Source organism: Sander lucioperca, chromosome 23 (assembly GCF_008315115.2).
Source record: "Sander lucioperca isolate FBNREF2018 chromosome 23, SLUC_FBN_1.2, whole genome shotgun sequence".
Classification (NCBI taxonomy): domain Eukaryota; kingdom Metazoa; phylum Chordata; class Actinopteri; order Perciformes; family Percidae; genus Sander; species Sander lucioperca.
Window position 1 is genome coordinate 20,760,720 of NC_050195.1, and position 21,363 is coordinate 20,782,082.

The window sequence follows — 21,363 nt, forward strand, 5'->3', positions numbered from 1 at the left end:
TTCATAATAGACAAACGGACAGCGACCAAGGATGCTCTGTAACGTAAATAATGCTTCCCCGTTTTCAGTCTTTATGCTAAGCTAAGATAATCACCCTTTAACCCAAAATGTCAATCTTCTTTTAATCATCCTGACTATAGTGGGTCCATTGGTGAATCCTTCTTTACAAACTCATTTTGTGTGGTCAAGCGTTTGAACACCCAAAACTTTATTTTAAATTGTATGTCAGGCTGAGGTTTAAGGAAAGACATCTAGAATACTGTATAATCATATGATGTAATGGTGCAGTTAATTCACCATAAGCAGCATCATCTAGCACACGCACGCACACACACACACACACACACACACACACACACACACACACACACACAGATCAGATTTATGACTTTTGTAGCTGGAACTCGGATCTCCATACGAGAGGAAATAAAGCAAGCAGACGTTCGTTCTGCCTTGACTCTTCGGGCCTCTGCTCAGCTTCACTGGAGACACAATAAGAATGAGGCCATAAAACATTAGGTCCAACAGATGCTCAGTGAAGACAACCACAGTCCATTATACAGCCTGTTAAAAACACTCCGGCAGTTCGCTAACCCACTTTCACCCCAGCTCCTGCACTCTTCATTGGGTTTTGTCTGCTGCGTGGACAAGGACAGAGTTATGGCTCAGGATGACTTCCTCCGAATAAAGCTCTTCCACACAATTCTTCTCAATGAAAAGGGAACGCCTGTTTCCATCAACGCAGATGTTCCCTGACAGATGCGTCCGTCTTTATGTTTCTCTTCTTTTCTGAACAGTTTTGCTTTACGAGCCTCTGATGTTTGATTTTCTGAAAGAACAGGGGCTGGCATAGGATTTACAAGGGCAAAGAAACAGGTTTGGGAGTACGACCAAAGCATATGGCCTTGCCAGAGGTTGAAATTTATGTTTGCTTCAAGGGAAGGGACGAGGAAGCAGGTTTACATTGTCATGGCTTGTCAGCAGCTGGAGCAGAGTGACTTTGAAACTGGCGATCAGTTCTCTCATGTCATCACAGATGATTTTAATGTGGAAATCTACAGAAGTTCTTTTATTTTGGTGCAGGCCAGACTGGACCATCATTTGGAGCTTGATTGGAGACATCTGTGTTACACCATCAGCAGCTCTAGGGTGTTGCAGTGGGGAGTTTGGTAATTGAAGGAGTGTCAAATTAGTAACAGGAGCTGAAGAAGCCCCCATTTCCATTATCTCACCTACTGCAAAAATGGGTGTAGAATTATACTAGGGTGATATTCAAGGCCCCAAATGTCAGCCTTTAACTATGTTGTGGATTCACCACCTACAGTAGGGTTATAAGGTAAACATCCACCATAAACTGCACCATAGACCTCAGTGCATGTGCTACTGCAGGGTTTTTATGTTCAGAAACAGATTGTCATACTTAAATAAATAGCTTTGCTTTCAATGTTTGTTCTCATTAACTTTGTTTAGAAATCAATACACATTCATAAATAGCTGCATCTTCCAGTGGATTTAAAACAATTTTTTTTTACCTTTGCATCAAACCCGGCTAAATGTTTCCCCCAGTTTTCAGTCTTTATGCTAAGCTAAGCTAAGCTAACTGTGTCCTGGCTCCAGGTTCATATTTAATGGACAGATGTGAGTGCAGTATCAATCTTTCGACAAACTCTCGGCAAGAAAGCAAACGCGCATATTTTCTGAAATGTAAAGCTTTTCCTTTAAGTCTTAAAGGTCCAGTGTGTAACGTGTTCAGTTGTTCATTATCAAAAGCTGTGTTGCCCGTTCACAAACTTGTCCTTTTTCATGAATATTTACCACCACCATGAATTCCAAGTATTCCTTTTGGCTTGAAATTTTACATTTGCATTCACATGAACTGGGGTAGACGCTCCATATTCATGCGCCATCTTGAAATACGTTAGCCGGTAAGGGACATACAGGACATACTGCTTCGCCTTTCGTGTTTTCGCCGTCACATGATAAACCCACAGGTGCTGCTAATCACACAAACAAACGGTCCTCTATCTAGTGACACATCGGTCTCTCGTGAAACAAACCAACCCTCAAAAATTCCTCTTGCTCTTAGATTTGGCCTCAGCTCTGTTGTAACGACAAATGTGTTTAGAATTCACTGTTTAGAATTCACTCATCCTTCGTGAGAAGTATGCAAAAGTCTATTTTTCCATTTAAAGTTGACTCTTTACTCAGAGGAATTATACTGGAATGAGGTATTTATCAGAATGTGCTGACTCTGTCAATGTGGCCAAACCACAGATTGAAGCCCGGTTTAACAGACAGATCCTATTATTACAGAGGAGGGGGTTTTCAGATCATTCTGAGGCGGTTTCTCTGTGTAATACAATCATTCTCTAATCATTCATGCTTAAAATGGAATGTGCAGCATACATCTCCATACTTGAAAGAAATCTAACTATAGTGTCAGTAAAAAAAAGTGATTATTTCACAGTATGTGTCATTGTTTTTCTAACACATTAAAGTTTTGGATGGTCTGTCTGTATGTCGGTCCACCACTTTGGTCCATACTAAAATATCTCGACAGCTACAGGATGTATAGCTTTAAGCCCCGTTTACACGAAGGGAAGACGCAGATATTTTCCTGCGGTTTGGCCTGTCATTTACGCGAAAACCCCGTTTTTATCACAGAAAACGATTATTTCTAAAAACTCTGGCCAAAGTGGAGATTTTGGAAAACTTCGTTTGCACGTTTGCATGTAAACTGAGACAAACGGAGGTTTAGGCAGCCGAGAGAGAGAAAGAGGAAGTGAGTCGTTGCTGTTGTTGCTATTTTCGGGATTCTGATTGGCTAACGTGGGCTTGAGCTTCTTGTTACACTGCCACCTACAGGTGTGGCATGCTCTTGACAGCATTGACAGCATATATATATACACGGGTACATGTAAACGAACACTTTTCTGAAAACATAGAGGTTCTAAATGTCCGTTTATGAAAATAGCCGGCCACGTGTAAACGTAGTCTGAAATAGACACTCATGGTCCCCAGAGGATGAATCCTACTTGATCCTCTGACTTTTCATATTTTCACCATGAGGTTGACGTTTGTTATTTAGTGAAATATCTTAATAACTGTTAGATGGTTTGCCATGTAATATGGTACAGGTATTCATGTCACCCAGAGGATGATGCTGAATATCTTTGCTGTTGCCCTGACTTTCCATCTAGCTTTAGATTTTGCCCAAATACCTGCAAAACTATTGACCAAAAAAACTGATATTTGTAAAGAACTAATAATTTGTGTTTTGTGCTAATAACCTTTTATTCAATGTTGTGCAGGCAAAGCAAAACTGATCATACAAGAACAAAACAAAGACTGAAGTGAAAACCAGGGACTTAAATACAAACTAGGGGATGAAGTGCAGGTGGAGAGATGGGCTCAGGTGAGGGGAATGAGGTGATTAGGCAGGGAAACAGGCTGGGAGCTGATTGGCTGGGGGAAACTGTGGGAGCAGGGAAAGACTAACGAGGCTGATTCAGAGCAGGTGTGTAGATGGGCAAAGGCGGGAAAGGCAGCACAGGAACACCGGAGGAAAAACACAGCCAACAGAAAAACCAAAAACAGTCCAGTGTTCACAAAAAAGTCTGAGGGTATCTGTGCCCAGAGCCATACTGTGACATAAACTAAGAATTTGACCATGGTAAACATTTGCTAAACATCAGCATGTGAATATTGTCATTGCGAGTATATAAACATGCAGATGTTAGTATTTTGCTAACAGAGCTTGGCCATAGGCTCGCTTGTTTTACTTTACCTTAGTTTGACTTTAAAACTTGTAACATTTCAGATGCAAAGCTATTTTGAAAGAACACATTTGTTTTATTCCATTAAACCTCAGTAGGAACCACCATTTTCAGAATAAATGTAACATAACTGGCAGAGCTGAATGGATAATAAGTTCATTTGTACCTATACTTTAAATAGAAACAAAAAGTTTGTGGCCAAAGGCCAAAGATGTATCATTTTGGAGCATCAACTAGGCTCCTAACCTTTTTAATTCTTTTTCTGGAAGTCAGTGTGATGTCAGTCAGCAAATGGTGGTTCTTCAACACCGTCCACTGAGGTTAACTCACCCATTAAAGCAAAATCTCTACCTCACAATGGTTAGGCCTTTGTGCCAGCAAAGACCAGCCAATAGCAGACAGACAGTTACGTTTTGGGTTTGGTTACTTTTCAGGATGATTCAGCTCTTTCTCTGTAGGTTTGTATAAAACTGCATCTTACACCTCGACCACAATGACAATTCAACAACAGCTACTTTGTTATTACAGTGCATCACAGTCATTTTCTCCCCGCTGCATGATTTCTGCTTATTGTAATGATACAGGTTGGTGCAGACAACAATATCTGAAGGAACAGTAAGTCATATGATTCTCTTTTTTAATTACCAGCCAACAGTATAAGAAAATGTGTGTTCAAACATGATGCTTATTAGGAAATTATTATGATCACTGACTACAAATCTGCTTTTCATTTTCCAAGGGGTGGGTATGTCAAAGACACAGTTCCACTATAATGCATAAAAAAACCAACTAGAGAACTCAATTAAACAATAACACAGAAAAGTACAGGGAAATAACCTTTTATCTGTGGTTTACAATGTGGAACTTCCAGAGAAGCAGGAATTCCTCACTGAGACTAGATTTAAAGAATATTTCCTATATTTATTTAGATATTTCCCCATTTCAGCAAAAAAAAAAAAAAAATTAAATGCAGACCGTTTGACAGCTTTACCATCCAATATGTCTCCTCGCTACGACACAGAACCGAGCAGCTGAATATGAAACTGTCGTGAAGGAGAGACCTCTTTGGACAGTTTAAATGGGGCTGAAACACTCACAAAGGTGCGATTGGGGCATGAATGCAGACTTTTGCAGCAACCACCTGCTCTGTCTCATAAAGTCTAATGTGCACATTACAGAGGAACAGCTTTCTCTGATCTCAACAGTGCAATATGCAGTTTTCTGCACAGATTTAGGGGCTTTTGTGTGTCCAGTAAAGAGTGTTTCCCAGCTCGCTTTTCCTTGCAATTAACATGCTTCCTGTGCTGTATTGTTATAAATTGCTTTTACCAGAACTGTTTGCAGACAGTAGTTAATTACAGCTGAATCGTCATTACTTGACTGGCCACGACTTCCTGTAAAGCTCTTTTAGCATTAGTGTGCTGCTCAATCGAGCAATGCAGAAAAGATCTGCTCCTTTTTTGGTCACACTGACTGGCAGGAGACAAATAATAGGCTACTGTGCAGTTTTGCTGTTGTTGCTGTGGCTAAATATTGGCTAAAATACTGGTATTTTTCTAAGACATGAGTTATGTGAGGTCAGAAATGGGGAATCTAGCATAGGAAATTTTAATGCTCCATAGCTGGTACAAGATATTTGAGTTGTTGGACTTTGTGGTTATTTCCAAACATCTCATTTCAAGATTAAGTGTACTGATTTGAGAAAAGATTTGGCAAATGGCATCAAATCCAGGGGTAATGAAAACTGTTTGAATAAAGAAAAAGAGCAAAATAAGCAATTGGTCCTCTAAACAAGGAGATGGACAGTTTTGTCTTTGCAGCCCTTTGGATTTTTTTTGCATAATAATAGCCTGTTGTCAAGGAGGGAGGAAGGAAGGAGGGAGGTAGGAGAGGGGAGGAAACTATGCTGAAAGAAAAGCTTATCCAGAATGTGAAGTGACATGCTCTGGATTTAGGAAACTAACGGCAGACTGGAGCAGGGAGCAGGACTTTATACTTTGAGAGATCTTTGGACTTTGGAGATCTTGATTTGATCTTTTCGACGTTTTGCCGAGGATGACAGAAAAATAAAATGTTGTTCGATTGACAAATGTGCGGGGGCGGTATCTCTGACTCTAAAGTCTATTTTTTTCATCAGATCATGCCACGTTTGAGTTCACGCCTGTGACGGGGTGAGCAAAAATCATCCTCCTCCTGCGTAGCCTTAACACACAGCTGCTGCTGTCAGACAGCTCAGACCGAAAAGTTACTCAAGTTGTCTCTTATTTTCCAGATTTTTTTTTTATCTCAGCATCGACTCCTTCAGACCCTGCTGTCCGCCGCCGGTCCGCCCCAGCATGCTGGACTGACGTCTGAGGAATGGCATCGGCTGTGTTTGAAGGCACGTCGCTGGTCAACATGTTTGTCCGGGACTGCTGGGTCAACGGGATCCGGAGACTCATCATCAGCCGGCGGGGAGAGGAAGAGGACTTCTTCGAGATACGGACAGAGTGGTCTGACAGGAACATTTTATACTTAAATCGGAGTTATTCCGATCTGGGGCGGCTGTTTAAAAGACTGGTGGAGTCCTTTCCTGAGGACAGAAGAGAGCTCTCCAAGTCTCCACTGATAGAAGGTTGGTCTGAAGGGAATGTGACAGTTATATGACAGGAAGTGATGGTAGAGCAGTAAATAGCCTACAGTAAGAAAGTATCACAAATGATATAACTGTTAGACAAATATAGCCTACATTTTTTAGGGTTACATTTCAGGGGCGTAGCTGCAAGTTATGGGCCCACATGCGCAGGAGGTGGCAGGGGCCCCCTTAACTTTCTCTGCATCTGCACTAGGCTACTAGCCTATATTTGATAGGGCTGCAACTAACCATTGAGAAGCAAGAACTAGAAAATATTATCTACTAGATATTATATTAATATAATATCATTAGGATACAGATATTTTATAAATAAATATAAGACTTGTTGGAAAGGAAGGTTTTGCATCTTTGGCTCTACCAGACCAGGAAAATGTAGAAGCAAAGTTTTCCTCCCCAGAAGTGGAAGAAGTTTTTTTCCTTTAATTTTTTGTGGATTACAGTCAGACCATTACCTAACAAACTATGTGTGAAATACAGTATAACTATAATTTTTATTTTCTAAATGTATGATTGAGAACCATATAGGCATTCATTTCCAGGCACCTCAGCTTTGGATAGATTGAACTTTTAGACATCACTTCAATATAGGGCTTAACTACTAAGATGACTTGATTTATATATTTAGGGCAGCAAAATAAAAGCAGTAAAAACACACTCAACATAATCAATGAGGGTTTATAGCTTATTTGAACTAACCTGCCTCATGCTTTTGTTTAGACTGGTTAATATTTAACAAAATCCACTTTGGGGAGTCACATTAGCAGACCTATCACATAGCCTAGAGAAAACAAGACCAACATGCTGACAGCATGTTTCTAATCCTGGTCAATATTTAGGAGCTAAAAGGCTGTGAGGTCTATAAGGTCTGGTTTCTCTTCTTTGTGGCCTGAAAGTTGGATTGCCCATGGGAGAATTCCAAAAAGTACCAACACTAATGTGGACATTTGCTCTCTGCATCTGATGCATCATGACTCTTTAGGATAAACGGATAATGGGCTGTTTGAGCAGCTATTTTCTGGTGCTCAGGAACCACCCCAGTTATGAGGTCACAGTGAGGTGACCGTTTCAGTGCTGTGCCAGCATCGGGCTAAAATCAGAATCAGGTTCATTGCCAAATAGGTAAGGAATTTGCCCTGGTTTTTGGTGCATACGATAAACATATCAAGAGGACATAAACAAGAAAAGCAAAGTACTGCAAAAGTCAAGAAATATAAATATAGAATAAGTACAATAGAAATATGAAAAAAAACTACGTAAAAGTAGAATATAACTGTTTTTAAATGAGAGAGCTATACAGTTTTGTGCAGGATGTACAAAAAATATTGACCAGGGGATGTGCAGAGGTTCACATTATGAAGTATACACTCACCTAAAGGATTATTAGGAACACCATACTAATACCGTGTTTGACCCCCTTTCGCCTTCACAACTGCCTTCAAGTGATTCAACAAGGTGCTGGAAGCATTCTTTAGAAATGTTGGCCCATACTGATAGGATAGCATCTTGCAGTTGATGGAGATTTGTGGGATTCAGGGCACAAAGCTCCCGTTCCGCCACATCCCAAAGATGTTCTATTGGGTTGAGATCTGGTGACTGTGGGGTTCATTTTAGTACGGTGAACTCATCGTCATGTTCAAGAAACCAATTTGAAATGATTCGAGCTTTGTGACATTGTGCATTATCCTGTTGGAAGTAGCCATCAGAGGATGGGTACATCATGGTGGTCATAAAGGGGTGGACATGGTCAGAAACAATGCTCAGGTAGGCTGTGGCATTTAAATGATGCCCAATTGGTACTAAGGGGCCTAAAGTGTGCCAAGAAAACATCCCCCACACCATTTTACCACCACCACCAGCCTGCACAGTGGTAACATGGCATGACGGATCCATGTTCTCATTCTGTTTACGCCAAATTCTGACTCTACCATCTGAATGTCTCAACAGAAATCCAGACTCATCAGACCAGGCAACATTTTTCCAGTCTTCAACTGTCCAATTTTGGTGAGCTCGCACAAATTGTGGCCTCATTTTCCTATTTTTAGTGGAGATGAGGGGTACCCGGTGGGGTCTTCTGCTGGCGTGGCCCATCCGCCTCAAGGTTGCGCGTGTTGTGGCTTCACAAATGCTTTGCTGCATACCTCGGTTGTAACGAGTGGTTATTTGAGACAAAGTTGATCTTCTATCAGCTTGAATTAGTCGGCCCATTCTCCTCTGACCTCTAGCATCAACAAGGCATTTTCGCCCACAGGACTGCCGCATACTGGATGTTTTTCCTTTTTCAGACCATCCTTTGTAAACCCTAGAAATGGTTGTGCGTGGAAATCCCAGTAACTGAGCAGATTGTGAAATACTCAGACCAGCCCGTCTGGCACCAACAACCATGCTACGCTCAAAGTTGCTTAGATCACCTTTCCTTCCCATTCTGACATTCAGTTTGGAGTTCAGGAGATTGTCTTGACCAGGACCTCACCCCTAAATGCATTGAAGCAGCTGCCATGTGATTGGTTGATTAGATAATGGCATTAACGAGAAATTTAACACATCATTCTGCACTACGCTTTACTCAGACATATCTAGACTACATGTCCAATATCCAATAAAACATGTATCTCCAAATTCGGTGATTTAGATTTATTTTTTGAAGGATTACATTTTTATTTGTGTGCCACAAATTTCCTTTGACATTTTGGAGACATATTTTTCACATCTTTCACAGAATAAATTAGTTTTTTAGGTTAAGATGCCTGATTCCTTTATTTATTTGTTCTTTAATCTGCCAATGGCGTTTTACTTTGTGCATATAAAACATGAATTACCATTAACCATCCTTGAAAAACAACTTAATTGACAGGTTTAGATGTTATGAAAACTTTGCTGTGACGTCTTCTACAGCAAAGTTTCAGACAGGGCTTTGTAGAGGGCAGACTTTTGCCATATGTAGCCCAACCTATATGGCCCTCAGCGCTTGGATCTTTGACACTGTGGCACTTCCAACAGGTTTGGCAGAGCTCCCAACTTGTTCTTGTTTCTTGGCACTTCCCTTTTGTCTCTACCCACTGAGCCTATACAAATGTTTTGGAAACATCCCTTTAGTGGCGACTGGAAAGCTTTGCTTCCTGCCCGTGCACTGAAATAGCTGACAAGCTTGTTGACAACTCTCTGCTCTGCTGCTGCCAGTGCAGTCTGCAGTGCATTTTGGGAAGAGACATTTCGGATCTCATGACTCACTTTTTGCTTCTTCTTTTAATGTATGTCACTCTTCTGATTACAGCTTTAAGATAAATGGAGCTGTGATATAAGCACTGAAGGAGGCATCAGTGTTAACTTTAGTGACTTAAGCTGGTTTGACAATTACATGGATGGATAGCAAGCCACAGGGTTAATAACATTCCCCTAATGGCCTTTCTTTAATTCCAACCTCTGTTCAATATTTCATTAGCATCCCCTCTAACTGCCACTCAGATTGAAAATCCCTGTGAAAAAAACATTGCTCTGGCCTTTCTCAATCCACTTTGCTCCAGTTTCTGGCTCTGCTCATGTTTTCCTGTTTCTGTGCTGCATCTAAGCAACAAGGAAGGCGTGCAGAGCGTTCAGACTGATGTCATGATGAGAAAGCGAGACGAGTGGACCTCCCATATTTAGTCCCTCTGGTCTGCGAAGGCCTCTTAACACTTACCTTACATGTGACCCCAGAGTGAACAGAGACAGGAAAGGATTGCTCACATTCCTTGGGAGACAGATTCCACCGGCTGTGTCCGAAATCCCTCCCTCTTACACTTTATCCATTCTCCTACTCTCCATAAGAAATACTCCATAGTGTATTTTTGGACACTATTCTTGGACTTGGTTATCATGGCGCTAATTTACACATCTTTTAAAGGAGGGGCACTGGATCATGTTTTTTTGTAGTGTAAACATTCTGGACACTATCATTGTCCTTCCTTGTTGACAGAATTATAAAATAGATGCAATACATTTAAAGAATGTACAACTTTAATGGTGTTATATTATGGCCACTGAAAATTCTTGTTTCTTTTTGTCTGACAGGTGTCTGTGTGCTTTTGTAGATTACTGTAGTGCCAGGATTAAAGGTATGGATTGACATTTTGAGAAATAAACATATGCGTTCTCTTGTTGAAAGTTGAATGAGAAAATCAATACCAGTCTCATATCTGTCCATAAAATGAAGCTACAGCCAGCAGCTATTTTATTGCCATTACTCAGGACAGTTGTTGGGATGTGGTCATTGTAAAATAACATTCATTTTTAGCCTATATTTTATAGTGCTGCAACTAACCATTGAGACACAAGAACTAGAACATATTTGGCATTTTTGCTTGATAACTGACTGACTCAAATATAAAAATAAATGTTGCAATACATTATCACTGTTAGAATATGGAAACAGTTAAATAAAGGTCATTAGGTAAATACAGTGCACTAGGTAGCGATTTTGGACACACTGCAACATAAAATACTGGTAGTTGTACACACGGGATATTAAATAAGTGTAACATAGCCTGGCCTTTTCATGGACATGGATGTTCACTAAGGTTTGATGTCCTCTGCTTGTTGACTCAGACGTCCAAAAATAACACGTTGACCAATCTGCGGAGAGTTAGTGGTTAGATGATAGAGCGTTGGGCTGCTGACATGTGCTTATCAGATCCATGTAGAAGATAGCTGTGAAATAGCTAGTGCTTACAGCATCTGATGACTGTTTAGATAATAAGTTTGACGATGACTCGTACACAGTCCAGTTCCTGTTGCATCTACTTCTACTGTGTTATTTCAGCTAATGGATGAAGTGGCTTGTCAGCACGGCATGCTGTCACAGAACTAACAGATGGACTACTTTAGTGTGCAATTAAATCAAATAGGATGCGGGCGCATACACTGAAATATCATATGGTATCACTGTAGTCCAAACTTGTTGCACTAGGTAGATAAAAGCTGATCTTCCATAGGAGATAATTAAGAGTGAAGGCCATAAAGAAACAACCAAATTAGACTTACTGGGGGCTGAATAAATAATCTCAGAAAGAAGACCACTGTAGCCAGGAAGCCCATGCAGGAAATAGACTTGTTCACAGGAAATTGGAGGAAATACACTTAGGGACCCTGGTAGAAAAAAAAAACATAGCTGTGTTTTTGTGTCAGTGTCTTTTGAAGACCTTTTCCAGAAGACAGCCCTGTAATTGTCACAAACTTAGCAAATCTGAGATGAAATATACACAAATGAATATTTTATAGTTTTTGGAGATGAAACTCACTGTGCAGCTTTTTTCCTTGCCTGTCTGTTTGGTATTTTGGTGATTTGCCTCGAGTCCCAGTGGGAGGAGAGCTGCAGTAGGAGGGGTGTCACTGTCAATTCAGTGGAGCACTGCAATTGCGGTGTCAAGGTTGATGGCATTTTGTGCCGCCCTCATGCTCGTAAAAAATCTGCACTGCCCAAGAGTTTTGTGCCCTTTCTTAGTTGTCGCACATGGACCGCTCCAAAATAGCCCACATCCCTTTTATTTACTGTTTTACCTTCATTATAGATTCTTAGAACCAAAGTCCAACTGCACAGAATAAGGTTTTATTATGATTATGGTAGTCATGCTTTATGAATGAATGATTCTAACCAGCATCTGTTATCCACAACAGCTTGCTTATTGCATATGAAAGCCTTTCAGCGGATTAACATCTTGTATATCCTTCTGATGGCAGCAGGTATGTGTTGAATCTTCGGTCTCTAATTAGAGAGGCGCGCATCGTCAAATTGTAGCTTCACACACCAGATCCACTGTAGTTGCCACCACATTTAAATCTTGCGCAACCAACACCGCGTTGTTGCAAAAATAACCACACATACTTCTCTTTTGCACATCAAGCAAGCCTTTTATACCTTAGTATTCCACGCAGTCTGTAAAAAATCCCCTCATCAACAAAACACTAGACCTCATTCCTGATTTTAATTTTATTTGAATGCATTACAGAATAATTTATAAATTCAAATGTGGCTATATATATATATATATATATATATATATATATATATATATACACATTTTGATTCAAAATAAAGTCATGCATCCTTGCACAAAACATGGCGACCTCTGAACTCAGTATGTCCACAAATATGTATTAAAAAGAGACATAATGTGCTAATGGCAGCATATTTGGGATGCAAAATATTTTGTGACAAGCTCCTCTGGACTTTCCACTCTATGACCAAACTGTCAGTATGCTACGGTGGAGAAAACAGCTTTTTAAGGGGATCAGAGGACTTGTGATGATTGTTACCAGTCCCTAACACACCCTCTGATAACGTATGATAATACGTTCTTCCTAATCCCACCCTGTTCCATGTGCACCCTGGGTGGGCTGTGTGCCTGCACCTAATAATACATAATGTGCACTTCATAACATCAGCGCCCTACATGGCAGGACATAAACTTAACTAATGTGGTTACAAGCATAACAGCTAACAGGACTGGGTGTAGTTTAAAGTCTCTGTGGTGAAGTTATCATCACGGGTTTGTTTCCGGTTAAGATCTTAACTGCTGTTAATGCTCCGAAAAACAACCTTTTCACAAAATGGCATCCACTGTAACGAACAACAATTAATATAAGGGTTTCCAATATTCTGGAACACATAAACATCTTAGAGTTTCTCCCAGCATTGATGGAGCACACTGTGACACACTCACTGCTTATTAGGTATGCTTTCTTTATGTTTATGATATTAAATATAGTCGCTAAACTTTCAAAAGCTACTTTAACTGTCTAAAAACGTTACTCACAGCTGTTTGGATATGACAAAACAACAAAATAAATCAGTTTAAGCCCTAAACACTAGAAGAGACCGATTATCGGCCCTGGCCAATTATCGGGATGTTTTTTTGGCAGTTTGCAGATTATCTGTATCTGCGTTTTATTTGCCTGATAGCTGATAAAGTTAATTAATTAAAAAGTGCGCTACTTTGGCTCCGCTACAGCTCTGTGTCTGTCCCTCTGCTTCGGTTTCACTCACCACTGAGTCTGACTTAAAGGTGCAGTAGGTAAGACTTTTAAAACTAACTTTCTGTCATATTTGCTGAAACTGACTCTATGTTCGAGTAGAACTACATGAAGCAGGTAATAATAAAAAATAAAAAAAATCCGGCTCCTCTGGCACCACCTACAGCCTGTAGTGCGTCTTGCAAAAATCCACCACTCCCTGTTTAGATGCACCAATCAGGGCTGGGGTGTGTGTCTTAACTGTATGTCAATCACTGCTCACGCACGCGCATTCATTCTCCCTTGTGGGGGGAGGGGCTTAGGAGACCGTTTTGGGCTTTAGCGGAAAGGTGGGAGGGACTGAGAAGTTGTTGATGTTCAAATTTTTTGGCTAAGTCCTGGATCTTTGCAGTCCTACCTACAGCACCTTTTAATGTCCCGCCCACAACATTATCTGACTATCTTTTACTGGGTATTATGTTCAAAGTTTCTAATTTATTAAATAATAACAGTAGCTTAAAACATTTAAACAAGTTGTGTTAGAGTTTGTAACATTCCAAACTCTTAATTTTGACTTATAGATTTTAATTTTCACTGTAAATGCGTATCGGCTCCAAATATCGGTTATTGGATTTATTAACTACTAATAATCTGTATCGGTATCGGCCTTGAAAAACCAGCATCGGTCGATCCCTACTAAACATGTAAGATATGTCACATTTACAGAGAAAACTGGCAAACGGGTCTTAAAGAGACTCAAAGGCAGTATGAGGTTCAGGCTGGGCAGGAGTCTGACTTGGTTCCTAGCGGTGATTTAACTGCCCTATCACTCTTCACATCCCCCTGGGTATGATGTCATCACTGCTGGCCATTATAAATAGATGAGACTGTGACTGTGCTCAGTGTTGCTGTAGGCTCTCTTATTCAGTACTTCCATGTTACAGTAACCGCTGTGTGACTGCGTTTTGTCTGTAGCACTAACATGAGAGAGAGACTCATCACTGTGGCTGCAGTCTTCATCATTATTCGTACCACATCCCTTTGTCAGCATGGCAGTTAATGTGTCGCTGACTGCTCGCTCACATGGGCGGCAGCCTTGTGTTGCTCAAAGTGCTGATTTTACACTCCCACTGCTTATTAAATTGCATTCCAACTGTAGTGTTATGCGGGGTTAAGATGTTATTGTGTAGCTTTTCTCTCTACACCTGTTAGTACTTTCCTCCGTTATTACTGCTATCGTACAAATGTTTGCAATTACACTGGCAGTGTTCACAGCATCACATTGTGTTCTTGTTCTAAAGATAAAAAAAAAAGTCTATTTTTTCCATCCTCCTACTTTGGGTAAATATCAGGGAGCATTGTTAATTAAAAGGTTACTGTATCAAACGGACTACTGCCTTTTCACTTGCATTTGTGGCAACCTTTTTTCAAGACTAGCGATACATTCAGACCTGTCTGGCTTTTTGTGGCCTGAAAAGATAACAGTCTGGTGGCAGTAAAGGTCAAAGCAGCTGCTCTTTTTCTATCACACAGGCTCAGAAATACGGTACTTGCACTAAACATTTCAAAATGACCTAACGCGACACACACAGAGAATGTCAAAAGTGTGTTGTTTTTGACTCTCTGCAGAAGAAAAATTTTGTTTCAAAAGAAGCTGGAGGCAGCAAAAAAACCCACCGCTGGCTAAACTATTTAAAAATGGCGGGTTTGTTCAGGACACCCCCGTCTGTTGCTAGCAATGATGACGCAGTGATTAGTGACGATTCTCTCTGACCAATGAGTAGTCTGCAGGTTTTCACGTCACCTTTTGGTATCGCCTCAGCTCGCTTTGAACCTGGACGGAGGTGGTACTAAAAAAAGTACCTGTTAGCTAGTACCAGGTACTTTTTTTCATAATGGAAAACCAAAAAAGGCGAGTAGAGTAGAGTAGAGTCGAGGCGAGTCGAGCAGGTACCATGTAATGGAAAAACGCCAATACACTCTGAATTTATAAGCTTCACAAAGATAGGATTAATTGCAAAACCGTTGTGTCGAATTACATTAGATTCCAAAAAGGGGATCTAATAACTAACTGTTTATAAAAATCCTCACGCTAGAGCTGATGATTTCAGATGTTCATATTTATTTGTTTCAGGGCTGGTAAAAATCAAAGAGGCAAATGACATTGAGGAGAAATTAAATGAGGTGGAAAGACTACTGAAGAATGCCATCAACATGCCGTGCAAGGTAGGTACCTCAACTAAAACCCTTCGAATATATCAGTACTTTATTAGCATGTTCACTGTACATTAGAAGATTTTTATAATAACTCATACTTGAGGGTAAAAGGTAGATGTTTGGAAACTTACAACTACGTAGACTAGATGACTAAAGACGTGGCTCCACAGTATTCCAGGTCAGAGGTGATGTTGACTTTCTTTGAGCGATCACCGCTGGACCAGGTGCTGAGGAATGACAAAGTCCACCGAATCCAGCCGTGCTTTCAGAGTCCAATCAAGATATCGGGTATATATCTAGTATTGTTTTGTAACACAAATGGAGCCATTGTTGACATCCCTAATGTCATGACGACTTAACCGGCACTCTGTACCTTTTTAGAAATCATGCGGTCAAATGGATTCTGTCTGGCCAATACAGAAACCATTGTATTTGATCACAGTCTCCCGGAAGAAAAAGAGAGGCCCTCATCCACAGACTCTGTGGAAGATACGTAAGTAATCAGACCACTCCTCTATATTTCTGCGTTTGTCTTATTAGGGCCCGAGCGCCGACAGCGGCGAAGGCCCTATTGAAACTGAAGGAATTATTATTCTTTCTTTCTTTCTTTGTTTTTCTTTGTTTCTTTTTTTCTTTCTTTCTTTCTTTCTTTCTTCTGGCAAATGAATCGCCTTTTTGAGGGGCTTAACATACTCAAAAACTCACCAAAGTTGGCGGTCACATCAATCCTGGTGAAAATGTACGTATTTTAAGGGTTTCAGGAATAGGCGCACAAAAATGGCTTGCTAGCGCCCCCTACGAAGTTAAAAGAATTTAGCCCCTGCAGTACGTTTAATGTAGACTAACGAAACTTGGTACACATATGTTGCATGTCAAGACGTACAAAACAGCTCATTGGAGCCATACCCTAAACCCAACAGGAAGTCCGCCATTTTTAATTGAAAGTTCGAAATTAGTGTGATTTTGGCCATTTCCACATGTTGTACTTTAACGAACTCCTCCTAGAGATTTCATCCGATCTACTTCAAATTTTGTCTGTGCCATCGTAAGACCTTAAAGAGGAAAAGTTATTAAAAGAAAAACCTTTCGTCATAGAGCATAGAGCATTTGTGCGTTTCGCCATCGAAACAGGAAGTGGGTGTAACTTGAGTGTACATTGTCCAATCGGCTCGAAACCTTTCAGGATTCGTAAGAGTCCAATCCTGAAGACATAGACAGGCCGATATTGGCTCAAAGTCATAGTACCCCCTAGTGGCAACAGGAAGTAGGCCTAAAAGTCAAGGTGCTATACTTTAACAAACTCCTCCTAGAGATTTCATAAGATCAACTTCAAATTTGGTCTGTGTCCTAAATGATGAAAAGTTATTAAAAGCAAAACTTTTCGTCCAACGGTGTGGGCGTGGCGGCCATTTTGAGCATTTATCGATGAATGAAAAGTTGTTGTAACTTTAGTGTGCATTGTCCAATTTGGCTGAAATTTCTCACGATTGACAAGGGTCAAGGCCTGAAGACATCTACTGGCCAAAATTGACTTCTGGTCATAGCGCCCCCCGCTAGCAACAGGAAATCAGCCTTATATGACAAACATCATCTGATTTACATGAAAGTTATACCCCTATACTTTAACCATGCCCCCTTTCAAAACAGTACAAACCAATAAAGAGAATAAAAGAAATGAAAATAAATAAAAGTACACACAAGTGTGTGTGTGTGTGTGTGTGTGTGTGTGTGTGTGTGTGCGTGGGGGGGTGGGGGTATTGGGAAGTACAAGTCTTGTGCAAGATTGAGATTTTTTATTTTACAGATTTTTATCTTTGGGGTAGATCTTATTCCATTTGTATGTTTGATCTTTGATTGTAAAGGTTCATTTTTCCATGTCTAAAGTTTGCTCTATTGTTGAGCATTTGTCTTTTTCATAGATTACTCTTAGATTGGTTCCAAAAATGTTCCAAAAAATCATGCCATGAGGCTAATTATAAACCCAGAGTGAGTGAGAAGACCCAGCAGCAAGATGGTTGCAATTTAACACAAATGACCTGCTTGTTTTCTACAAATATTAGGACTTCCATGTTTTTGGTCTTGAGTGTACAGTAAGTGTTTTGGTGACTGTGGAAGTCTTTGAATGTGAACCAACCCCAGGACACTCCGCCCCCACAGGAAGCGTGTCTGTGCACCCCTTCCTTCCCTGGGTGTGTGTAGGAAGCAAAAGAGGAACACATTCCTCTTGGTATTTCTTTTCTTGTACTAGCAAGAAGTCTGTATTGGTTATTGTAAACAATTAACACAAGGCCTTAAGGCTAGACAGGCAAAAACCTATTTTTTCACATACATTTTGAGATTTTTGGCTATTTTGTTTCCATAACATGTCTTCTTTCAGACTAGTGGAAAGAAAACTAACAAAATACACATTTAGGTGATTATTTCACTAAACTTTGTGTATTTGTGTCATATCTTTAAAGGCCATTTTCTCAAAATGAGTTTTTTCTCTCATACTCCATAAATCTCCACTTACATACACCAAACTTTACCGTTTTATTCCTATCTATATTCTGAAGGTTTTTACAGAGGTGTTTGTTCATATATCACTTATAGTCTGATTTATTTAACATGTTATTCCTAGAAACATGAAAATGTTTTTTTTTTTTTTTTTATGGCTGTCGACAGTATTTTATGCAGTGATAAAAAGAGATATTCAAAATTCCCTCTGTAAAAACGTTTGACTCTAATATGTCAATAAAATAAAACAAGAATTTTAAACCTGGGCTCATTCAATGTTCAGATGTCTGTTCTGGAAATAATTTGCATATTTAGTCTTAAAGAAAACTTGTAAGACAAAATACAATTGACTAATAAGTTAAATAACTGGGTAAAGTTTCATAGAGATATCTACTGTTCCTATCTTTAGACTAACCGGTCTATCCCGTCCTTGGAGTAATTGTGTCTTTGATTTATGTTTCCAGGTATGAGGATGGAACAGAGTTTTTGCCAATGGAAGCAGACCTGTGTGATGAGGAAACAGAAGCGTATGTCACCAACCTTTCCTACTACCATCTGGTCCCATTTGAAACTGACATCCTGGAATGAACAACTGATGCCTGTTGATGGACATCTGATGCTGTCATTGAGGAATATGTACTCTTAAATGGAACCTATAGCTATGCAACGCTGCATATAGCTGCTCCAAGTAAATGCTGCTTATCCTAGCAAACTCTAGAGTTGCTTGTCGCCCATTTTGGAGTGGGGCAGATGTACAGCGCGCACCAAAATATTGGAAGAATGCAGCAGCTGCACCACTACTTTGTTTTTGCCACTTTGAGCGACGTCATCACCAGTGTGCCTCATTCAGAGCCTTACTTGAGTGTGTCAAGAAGAAACGGGATGGTCTTTATACTGGCTACAGAGGGCTTTCACGTGTTGTTACACAACCTGTGGCAGCAACAATGCAGGTTCTTGAGTCCTGAGGCAGATGCAAACAGCTGGAGAGGTTTCAAAACATGCAGCTTGACCACTTCAAAAGTATTCATCAAACACATCATTGTCTGTGGTTTGGAGTGTGAGTACAACCAGAGAGGGGAGGGCCACACGGCAGCCTACAGTATTGGACCTTTCACTGTTACTTAGAAATGTAGCTGAATCGACCAGCATGCCTTCTTTTTCTATCTCAATTGTTTTATCTGTCGTGTTTATCCTCCATAATGGAATCGGCCCGGTTTGCCAGGAGATATATGACGCACATCTGCAAAGCCTATTGTCTTCTCATTGAAACTGCTCCCTGATGTGTTATCCACAGTGTTACCACTCTGGTGTTTTATTCCTGTAGGAATACAGCAAGCTGTCACAAATATATGTGTATAATATTTGTTTATGGTGCACTTTCCACCAGCATGTAGGGACTTTTTTTGTTTGTAAAAGACCAGCTTGAAATGTATGGGATGATTCCTGTTTTGTTGCTGTGATATGCAGTTGGTTTTACGTTTAATGTGAGAAGTTTCACTACAAATAAACATAAAAGAATAGAAGTCAATGGGCAAATTTTGTCCATAATCTTCTGGTTTTTAGCATAACAAAAAAATAAGTTAATGGAGCGAGAATAATGACCCTTTTATGCTAATCGACTCACTTGGTTTTTGGATTACTGTGGAATTAAAGAATATAAAAGAAATGTTAAATGTATCATTTTGTTGCAACTTTCCAGAGTCAGAACTTAATGCTGCCTCTTTGGATGTTGGAATTTCTTTATGAAGTTTTGTCTGAATAATAAAGTACAGTATAATATGTGTTTGTTATATTGCTGATAATGTTGCTTATTTTATGTTTATAAACAAATAATTTGATATATCAGAGTGTAGATTGAGTGTTGCCATTATGTGAACAGCTAAATCATCTCACTGCTGTTGTTGCCATGAGATGAGTGATGAAATAGTACATACAGTGTCTGACCCGTGCTGTAAGATGACGTGTGTGGGTTCAGTCAGACAGCTGACTGTGGGAGTCTGCAGCTCGGCCTGCGATGGGGGAACAAATCCTCTCTATCTTATGAAGACAAATGACCTTGCTGTACTAAAACTTTCTATAGAAAAAGTTGTGTCAAATAATCAAACACTCGATTCAAATTCATGCCTTTTGTATGTTTTCTCGGTTACTTTCACTTCTCGTGGCACCTTTTATGAAACTATGGAACTCTGTGAAGCATTACTTTTGTTTTGAATGCAAGTGAAAGGCAAAGAAAGTGTATATTTGTGTAGGGTTGACTGTAAGGAAGTCATCTATATTCATTGTTTTGACAGTTTTGTCAAACACAACAGCTTGTGTCCACTTTCTGCCTCTCCAAATACAAAAGGCATTCAACCCTCACAAACTTGGCACGCACGGCTTCAAATGGACGATCCTCCGCATGAGTCTATTTAGTAACACAGTCATGATCACCATTCACCCCATGAGAAAGTACAGCTCTTTCTCACGGTGTGAAACTATTTCATGCTTCTTTTTGTTTTTCTCTTTTCTCCAAGAATGACGTCTTGAATTGGAGGATATTCTTTGGACATAAAAGTTTTAGTTGAAAAAGTCAGCGTACATAATCGGAATGATTAATGTGATTCAATAGAAATTCTGATGTTTATTAAAGGCTGTATGAGTTCATATTTAAAGATCAAATATGTATTTAGACCTCTATCTATCTTAAGACCCTTTGCAGGCTGAGTAATGTATTATAAATATTCTGCCACAGTCTCTCAGATGTTATGACTAAAATGGTACTCATCTGATGTTTTATTAACATATCAATATGCCAATCATGCCAGCCAGAGGGTGTGAGGATTCATAGGAGGACAGTGTGACAGATTATATGAAAATAATATTACACAACATTATGTGAAGCTAACCATTTTATGCCTTGCGATTTTATTTTTTAAGTGCTCATGTGTTATGTGAGATTTTTGTGTGTGTAAATATGTAAAAAGGGTTGAATGAAGATAATCTTAATTTTGAAAATGAAGTTTACGTGGTAATGTTTTTAAAGCTATTCAGACAGTATTAGATACAAATTATTATTATTATTCTCAAAACAAATACAGTATGTTCCCAATAAAAGAAATGTCCATGTGATATTTTGTGTGGAATTGATGATGGAAACACATTTAGTGGTCCAGAGGCCAGTACATTTGCTCAAGTACTGTATTTGAGTACAATTTCAAGGTACCTTTACTTTACTTGGGTATTTCCATTTTATGCCTATATGCCTATACAGTACTT

General features: G+C 39.7%; 1 protein-coding gene across 2 annotated transcripts; it reads left to right on the forward strand.

The window, feature by feature from the left end:
* Positions 1-3,655: 3,655 nt before the first annotated feature.
* pxdc1b (PX domain containing 1b) lies at positions 3,656-21,216 on the forward strand. 2 transcript variants are annotated; one of them, XM_031292776.2, is made up of 6 exons: positions 3,656-3,673; positions 6,067-6,390; positions 15,530-15,621; positions 15,783-15,900; positions 15,994-16,105; positions 18,573-21,216. In XM_031292776.2, the coding sequence occupies exons 2-6, from the start codon at positions 6,135-6,137 to the stop codon at positions 18,694-18,696; spliced, it is 702 nt and encodes a 233-aa protein (XP_031148636.1). In that variant the 5' UTR covers positions 3,656-3,673; positions 6,067-6,134; the 3' UTR covers positions 18,697-21,216. The 2 variants fall into 2 exon arrangements, with proteins under 2 accessions (XP_031148636.1, XP_035853912.1); XM_035998019.1 differs by lacking the exon at positions 3,656-3,673 and having other exon boundaries at positions 5,677-6,390.
* The last annotated feature ends 147 nt before the right edge of the window (positions 21,217-21,363 follow it).

Excerpts from the sequence above, each read along its gene's own strand:
- pxdc1b (XM_031292776.2), top strand. The coding sequence starts at position 6,135 with ATGGCATCGGCTGTGTTTGAAGGCACGTCGCTGGTCAACATGTTTGTC. Across the intron at positions 6,391-15,529 it reads CAAGTCTCCACTGATAGAAG|GGCTGGTAAAAATCAAAGAG; the intron begins GTTGGTCTGAAG and ends TATTTGTTTCAG. Across the intron at positions 15,622-15,782 it reads CCATCAACATGCCGTGCAAG|TATTCCAGGTCAGAGGTGAT; the intron begins GTAGGTACCTCA and ends GTGGCTCCACAG.